The sequence below is a fragment of the Vitis riparia genome, chromosome 4 (assembly GCF_004353265.1).
Source record: "Vitis riparia cultivar Riparia Gloire de Montpellier isolate 1030 chromosome 4, EGFV_Vit.rip_1.0, whole genome shotgun sequence".
Lineage (NCBI taxonomy): Eukaryota > Viridiplantae > Streptophyta > Magnoliopsida > Vitales > Vitaceae > Vitis > Vitis riparia.
The window spans coordinates 23,127,985-23,136,098 of NC_048434.1; the positions used below are offsets into that span (position 1 = coordinate 23,127,985).

Below are 8,114 nucleotides of genomic sequence, written 5' to 3' on the forward strand. Positions count from 1 at the left end.
GGTAGGTTTATGCTTCTGCTAAACCAAAATGGATGGATGGAAACTTGAGAATAAGGGCTCAAAGTAGTAGATTTGGCACAGAAGGTGGGAGGAACAAGATGAAGAAGACCACTATAAGGCATTGCTTCACCTCTACACTCACAACTTATCAGTGAACACTCACAATAGCTGTAGTGCTGGGATAGAAACAGCAGTACTGCAGGAAGAACAAACTTCTTTAATGCTTGATTATAGGATTTATTCAAAATGTTACTGATATGTATGACTTATTTTCAAGTATATATTCAGATTGAAGCATTGATCATGGTTCTAGAATAGTACACTCATCTTACTTCAAACATCTGGGCTTTCGGCATATGATGTTGATGTATTGCAAGCATATTAGTTTGATGTAGGAGATACCACAGGTCCATAACCACATATGCAAGAGGGCAGAAGAGGGAGATGATCTACATATATGAGGTGAGTTTATTTTTCAAATTTTAGAAAGCTGGAACTTTCTTAGTCCAATTCCAGAAAGCTAGGATGTGGGTCTGATTGCCCATGCTTACATGCCAACCCGCCCACCTGAATGATTAGCTTTGTACATGACATGGGAAGATAAGGCTCATAAGGGTGTGGGCCGTGTGGCCTTCTGACTTCTCAGTGCTTTAGGGCGCTGCTAGGAGTAATGCCTTTGCAAAATGGGAATATATATTGGAAAGAGTGGATATAATATGAACTGGATACATGGCTGTTAATCTCACTTAAAAACTCAAATTGAAAACCTTGCTGCAGCACGTCCTCCTCATAGATTGGAAAATATGAAGGCATCACTTTGTTCATGGCTCCTATTATTAGGCAATATATATGATTCTCTTCATAAGAACAGCTCTCAAAAAATTATATATATTTCTGGTATATTATGATGAAGAGACAATCTCTTTGGACCATGCCTCTATCTGCTTATGAATGGCTGAGCTCTTAGATCATATGTGTTATGTTATAAACTAGGGTCCCATTTTTCTATCTGACTTCAGTACAGTTTGAATGCACTGCAAAGTATAATCTGTGGCAGATTGGTTGAGTGATGATGCAAGGTGGGTGTGACTGTGGATGGGGTTAGAGACTTATAATTAGAGGCAAACAACAAACAATATGGGCTTGGAGTACCATGATTGGAGTGCAGAGGTGGCTACCACTATTCTAAGAGACCCACAAAGATATCTGGTACATCAAACTCTGCTACCATATCTTACTTGATTTAACAAGTCCTGAGAGGAATGTTTCCCATTATTTCCATCATTCAAATTTGGGCAAAATCTAGGATATGGGATTTGGGTCCCCCCACCCATCCGCTTATGGGGCTTCCCTCTCCACCAAACCCCATGTCCTATGTTACCCATTTGTGTCTTGTGACTCCGTCACTCCATCCCTCTACCTTCTTCTTTTTTTTTTCTTTTCTTTTCTTTCTTTTTAAGGAAAAAAATTCAATTATCATACAATAATGGAATAAAATATTTTTCATCATGATTATTATCTTTTATTTGAATCTTTCACTTTCAATTCTTTCTCAAGATTGTGGGTCCATTTGGGGTGTAATGACATTTAATGTCTTTGTGGGTTGGCTTTCATGGTTATTGACACTCACAGTCACAAAATTACTTGCCTATTCTATTGCAGACCCAATTTCATCTTCCTTGGGTTAAATTTTAAAATTTACTTAGTTGGAATTCCAATTTAAATCCAAACTCCATATGTAAAATTTAACAGTTGGAAGTTATTAATGAAAATTTATGTGATTCCTTAGAAATTTCAAAAAATGCATAAAGCTATATGAATTAAATAAATGGTATATGGTTGAATTTGTAACCCAAGCATGTCTTGCATTCAAACCAATGAATGAGGTGGAGAACCTACTCAAAGCTCAGAATTGGCAACTATTCAACATGAGAAGATAATTTGAGAACAAAGGGAGATTGAAGATTTATTAATTGTTAAAAATTTAACTTTACAATTTTTATTTTTATTTTTATGACAACAACCTTTAAAAGGGTCATTTCAAAGTATGATGGGATGTCTCTCCATCAAGGTGTGTTTCTAATTAATAATAATAATAATAATAATAATTAATTAATAAATAAATAACTAAATAACTCTTAAAAGTATCATTTTAAAGTATACCCCATATTTCCAAGAATTAAAGGTTAAATTATTTTAAAAAAATAGAAATATATATAATTGACACATTTTATTTTTCATCTCAAAAAATATAATAGTAGTATACACCAATTAAATATTTTTCTAAAAATATTTGAAACTTTATTCTAAAAAGAAAAACCAGAATATTCCAAAATTCTATTTTACCAACAAAAGTGAAAGCATAAAAAGTATATTCAAATAGCATCTAAATATTACCTTAATCGAACAAGCCTTAAATTTAAAATGCCTTCTAATATATATATATATATATATATATATATATATGTTTTTTGTTTTTTTTCCTCAAGAGATAAGGTGGATGACTAGATAAAAAATAAGGACCCTCGAACTTCCAAGTAGTTGATGTCCCCCAAAAACAAGAGACCAGAACTTTAGAGGTAGCTTCTGCAACAAGAACACACCTTTCTGGTGTCATTTCATTTTAAGTTTCCACACAACAGTAATAATAATAAGGATATTCTCTCTGTATTCCTCTTTTACCATTTTTTACTATGGCCCATTCACCTGCTCTTTGCTATGTTGCCATATGTCATCATATATCTGTGAGTCCACCGCCTCATTCACATATATATACACTACTTCGATGTGTAGAGCTTACAGTGCTCCCCCACATTTACTTTCCACCCAATCCAATCTTCTTCACATATGGGCAGTTTAGAGGAGGAGATGTTGGTTCAGATGGTCCATGATTTCATTGAGTCAGAATCAGCAACGCCCCTTTGCTCTTCCACCTCTGAGAGCCTAAATCTCGAGCAACTGCAGTCCAAGTATTTTAGTTTACTGGTATGTTTTATGTGTTCATGTTGTTAATTTTTGTATATGTTTCCCGAGCTGTATGCGTTGATTTTGATGGGGTTTTGCAATCTTGTGTGGTTTATTTTAGGAGGTTTTGAGGAGCAGGACAGATGCTGAGAGTGGGGTTCTTGAGAAGGTGGTGAGGCATATGAGAAACAAGAGGGATGCGGACAGGAGTAACAGTTTGAAGAAATGGCTTGTCAGGAGGCTGAAAATGGATGGGTTTAATGCTTCTCTTTGTCAAACGTCTTGGCCTACGACCTTGGGTTGTTCTGCTGGTGAGTCTCTCTGGTAGTCATCTCTTCCTGTGATGACTACCCATGTTAGATTATGGGTAGTACAATATCTTTTTTCGTTTTTTTTTTTTTTTTGGGTCCACCTGAAGCTGATCATCATGTATTCTTTTGGTGACAACAGGTGACTATGAATACATTGATGTTGTAATGAAAGGCGATAAGAGTAGTGGTGGTGGTTCAGTGAGAATAATAGTGGACATAGACTTCAAGTCCCAGTTTGGAGTTGCAAGGCCAACATCAGCCTACACACAGCTCTCTGAGGCGCTCCCATCAATCTATGTTGGGAATGAAGACAAACTTGATAGGATAATCAGCATCCTAAGCTCAGCAGCAAAGCAATCACTGAGAGAGAGAGGGCTTCACATACCCCCATGGAGAACAGACACATACATGAGGGCCAAGTGGCTCTCAGACTGCCACAAAGTACCAGCTCCTCATCATGCCATCGCTTTTAGCAGAGAAAATGGAGAAGCCAAGAGTAGTGCACATGGCTCCTCTAAGCCCTCAAAGTGGGCACCTCCCATGGTGAAACCCAAAACAAGGGATTTGGGTGGTGAGTCTGCCTTGTCTAGTCAATTCTCTAACATGGGCATCGACTGCTGCTAACCTTCTAATTTTGACACCACTCAGTCTCAGACTCCATTTTTTTTGGTCTTTCCTTCTTGATGTTTTTGCACTGGAATTTTCTTTTGCTCAACTACTTGGCCATCAGATCTTTTTCTTTCTCTACTGAGACATGAACAATGCAATTAACCATTTTCAATTTTTTCTTTCTTGCATGGTTTATTATGAGATTGATTCCAACTGCTACAAATACTTGCTCACTGTCCATCACTTTCATGCTTCTAAACCATCAAATAAAAACTTTACTAATGAAATTTTTAATTACTTGCGTATCCAAATAGCTTAAGCTTTCTATAATTAACTAATCAAAGTTTGATAAACTTGAGATCACAGTCTGATTCCCTTTGATTAATTGTTTTATAGAATAATAATCACCAGGGTGACACTTGTCTATGCAATTGATTGTTTCCCTTGATTTATATTTTCCTTTCATATCCCTCTTTAATGCAGATATGCTCTGCATGACCTCACTTTCCTATATCTACATAAATGTGATGTTAAAAATAAATTAAATAATAATGTTAATACCATATACAACAACCTTTTCTCTTTCTTTCTTATCCAATTTTTGATGGTATACTCTTTCCTCAAATTCCCAATAATAAAATTTATATTAGCATAGACTTATTTTCCTCATTTTTTTAATCCACCTTTATAAAATAATTTCATCCTTGTATGGTATCATAAAAGGGTTTTTTTTTCTTAAAATAAAATAAAACTTACTAAAAACAAAATAGTAGTGAATCAATCTTCTTCAAGCTTACTTTATATCACTTTTTCTTCACACATGCATGCATAGTAAGAGCGAAACTTGTACACAGTATGAAAAGGTGCACAATTTATTAAAAAGATAAGGATTTACATCAAAAAAATCAATTATTTTCGAAAATAGTTTTTTGTTCTTCAAAACAAAACGTCAGGAAATTGAGTTGGACAACTAAAAATTATTTTCTATTTTTTATTCTTAAGATTAGAAAATATGATGTTTTCATAAAACACCTTTTAATTATTTTCTATTATTTTTACTTATTTTTAAAGATTATTTAAAAAATAAATTATATAAATATATAAAATGATTAAAAATAAAACACTACATATAAAAAAAAATTTAGATTTTTATACAGATTTTTGTTTTACATAACATTATAAAACGGTTTTTCAAAACTGATTTTGAAAAAGTTGGTCGGCCTAAATTTCCTTTCATGGGGGTAGATTCCTTCCTTCAACATATGGTGAATAATTGACATGCCAATGAGCAGCCTAATGTCCACTATTCCTTTAAAATTTTTCACTATTTTATAGTGTTATGATTGAATTCTGATTGGTTAATAAACAAGTAGGCACTAAAATATGTTGCAGATAAGTTTTGGTGGGATTTGATTGGTTGGGTTAGAAAAATGTTTAAAAAAGTTGAATAAAGGATGAAAAATTGGGAGGCCATTTTTGTTTTTTGGTACAATGATTGATGAGCAATTCAAGGTAGATTCTTTGTCTGATCCCAGAAATGAGAAAAAGGGTGAGGAAGGGCTGAGAAGGTAAAAGAAGAATATAATTTGAAGCATATCCAAGTGTGATGTAGACATGGTAGGGAAAAACCAGCGTGGGAAAGGGAATTTGGAAGGAGAAACCAGTGGGTGCATGAAAACAAGTGGCAGAAAACTAGGGGGGATGGGGGAAAGGAGGCTTCCCTATTTATATTTACACATCATGTATGTCCAAATAAACACTGGTAATGCTCTTGTCATTCCCACCTTACATTTGTCCATTCTTGATTCTGTCTTTTTCCTCCAAAATCACAACTCCCACCTCCTTTCCAAGTGGGTATAAAAAAGAACCCCGGCTCATTGTATTAGAAAGTGTGATTAATTATATAGAGAGAAAGATAGAGTTTTATTTCTTTTTATTAAATTTAATCTTATTACTTTATACTTTAATCTTATCATTTATATTGCTTTTTGTCTATATAATGCATACAACTTTGATTGTTGGTTGGACTGATTCGATCATTGGGACCCATTTGGTACCCTAAAATTTTTCAATAAAATAAAATGTCTAAAAAAATAAAATAGTTCGTGTGTTTGCTATATTGATTAAAAAGATGGTATACTTAGGTGGTGTTTGTTTTTTTACTTAATTCTAAATAGAACCTTAATACTTAATAGTATTAAATATTAGGTTGTTTGTTTTTGTAGTATTTTATTTCTATTAAGTATTAAAAAGTAAAAAAAAACCATTGTGTTATTTTTTCTATTTAGAAAAAGTCACATATTTTGGCTTTTTCTATTTAGTAAAAAGTTTATAATAAGTCATGAAAAAGTAAAAAAACAAACAACCTAAATTCTAAAACTAAATGGTTTTCAGCAAAAAGCTAAAAAAACAAACACCACCTTAGTCTTATAAAAAGATTTAAAAACCTTTTACATTTTGTGTAAATTTAATTGATTCAATATACAAATTACATTGCCGATTATGTAAATAGAGTTAAGCTTTATTTGAATAAGCCCCACAAGCTTTTTATTTTTCTTTTTAAAACTTTGAAAGAGCTTCTTATTGTGTCGTAATTTTATTAAGAAAACTTATATGTTTTTAGTAAAATAAATAATATTAACGATATCACTTTTATAAAATCTATTTATTAGCTTATGATGAAAGTTATTTCATACTAAATTAAGAAATATTTTGGTCAAAAGCATAAAATAATCTCTGCATTAAAAATAACTCATATTTTTAAATATTTTGGTCATCTTTCATATTTTTAAAAGTATTTAGGTTGATTTTCTAATTTATTGATAGTTTTATCTCTTTATAAACTTTTTATCTTATTAATAAATTTTAATTTATTAGAAATTAAAAAAAGAAATTAATGAGTGACCAAAAATATTTGAATACAATATACTTAATTAAAATACAAATAACTCTTGCCAAATTTTTTTTTTTTATTTCTTTATTTTAAAACTTCCAAATTTTTACATGGGACTATGTAAACTTTTGAAGGACCTTTTAGTAAAAATAGTTAATAATAATTAACAAGATTTATTTATTTTTAAAAGTCTTCAAAAAAAATTTTCTTTTTAATTTTCTTTTAGATTTATTTAAACTAATAAGACTTTTATTTATTTATTTATTTTTGTTCTCACATGAGGTTTTGAATTTTAATTTATTTAAAATTTTTAACAATTTATTTGTTTGCAATTCATATATGGGAAATAATATGTATAATTTTACATGCCTTTATTTTTCTTCCAATATTATTTTCCACCAACATTTTACCATAATAATATATAGAATTATGTTTTTTAATAACTATATTTGAAATTGATATTATAATTTGAAAAAAAATATATATAATAATTTTTATTTAAAATTTTTGTTTGATTTCTCAATAGTAAAATTACTCCCATTAAAATTTAAGTGGATGCATGAAAAGTGGAGAAATATAGAATAAAAATCGTTGGAGTGGAGCCATGTAGCCTGGTGGCTTTGAAATTTAGGCTCACTAATCACTGATGTTGGAATAATGGGGTATGAAAGATAGGGATTTGATATAAGAAATGATGGGGATTATGGTTAAAAAAATGTAGAGATTATAATGATGGGAAACTTGAAATTTAGGAAGTGATTAAAGTAGTTCAATTTCATGCACTTTCTTAGGTGTAGTAACATAATAATTGGTGAAGCGACCAAATTTTGACCATGGACCCACCAAATTAAATATGATTGACAAGTCACCACCTTTGAGTCTACTCCAATTTCAGACAGTTTTTTGGGGTATATTTTCACTACCAAGAGAATAAAGCAGTGACTGTGGACTTGGGTTTGTTTTATATGGGGAATAAGCCCTTTTTTTTCTTTATTATTATTATTGTTATTATTTTGGCTTTTTACATTTTTAATGAATTTAATTTAAGGTGTTGAATGTGTTCCTCCATCAAATATGTGAACATTTTTATATAAAAAAGAAAGGAGCTTTTATTTTTATTTTTATTTTTAAAAGGATTTATTTATGGTTATAAGATGATTTGATGTAGTAAAATTTTTTGGAATATGAAGGATTAAAAAAAGTGTAAATTTTTAAATAATTTTATTATATATATGTATATATTTTATGCAAATTATATATATATATATGCTATTTCCCTTCTTATTTTCTTCCTCTAATAAGCTTTGTGATTCAAATTAAGATTTAAAAGTGAGACA

At 30.9% G+C, this 8,114-nt stretch overlaps 1 protein-coding gene across 1 annotated transcript; it reads left to right on the forward strand.

Moving 5' to 3' along the window:
• Positions 1 to 2,779: 2,779 nt before the first annotated feature.
• On the forward strand, positions 2,780 to 4,066 carry LOC117913068. Its single transcript, XM_034827972.1, has 3 exons — positions 2,780 to 2,985; positions 3,086 to 3,275; positions 3,415 to 4,066. Exons 1-3 carry the CDS (start codon positions 2,848 to 2,850, stop codon positions 3,897 to 3,899), a joined length of 813 nt encoding a protein of 270 aa, XP_034683863.1. The 5' UTR covers positions 2,780 to 2,847; the 3' UTR covers positions 3,900 to 4,066.
• Positions 4,067 to 8,114: the final 4,048 nt, after the last annotated feature.

Excerpts from the sequence above, each read along its gene's own strand:
- LOC117913068 (XM_034827972.1), top strand. The coding sequence starts at position 2,848 with ATGGGCAGTTTAGAGGAGGAGATGTTGGTTCAGATGGTCCATGATTTC. Across the intron at positions 2,986-3,085 it reads CCAAGTATTTTAGTTTACTG|GAGGTTTTGAGGAGCAGGAC; the intron begins GTATGTTTTATG and ends GGTTTATTTTAG. Across the intron at positions 3,276-3,414 it reads GACCTTGGGTTGTTCTGCTG|GTGACTATGAATACATTGAT; the intron begins GTGAGTCTCTCT and ends TGGTGACAACAG.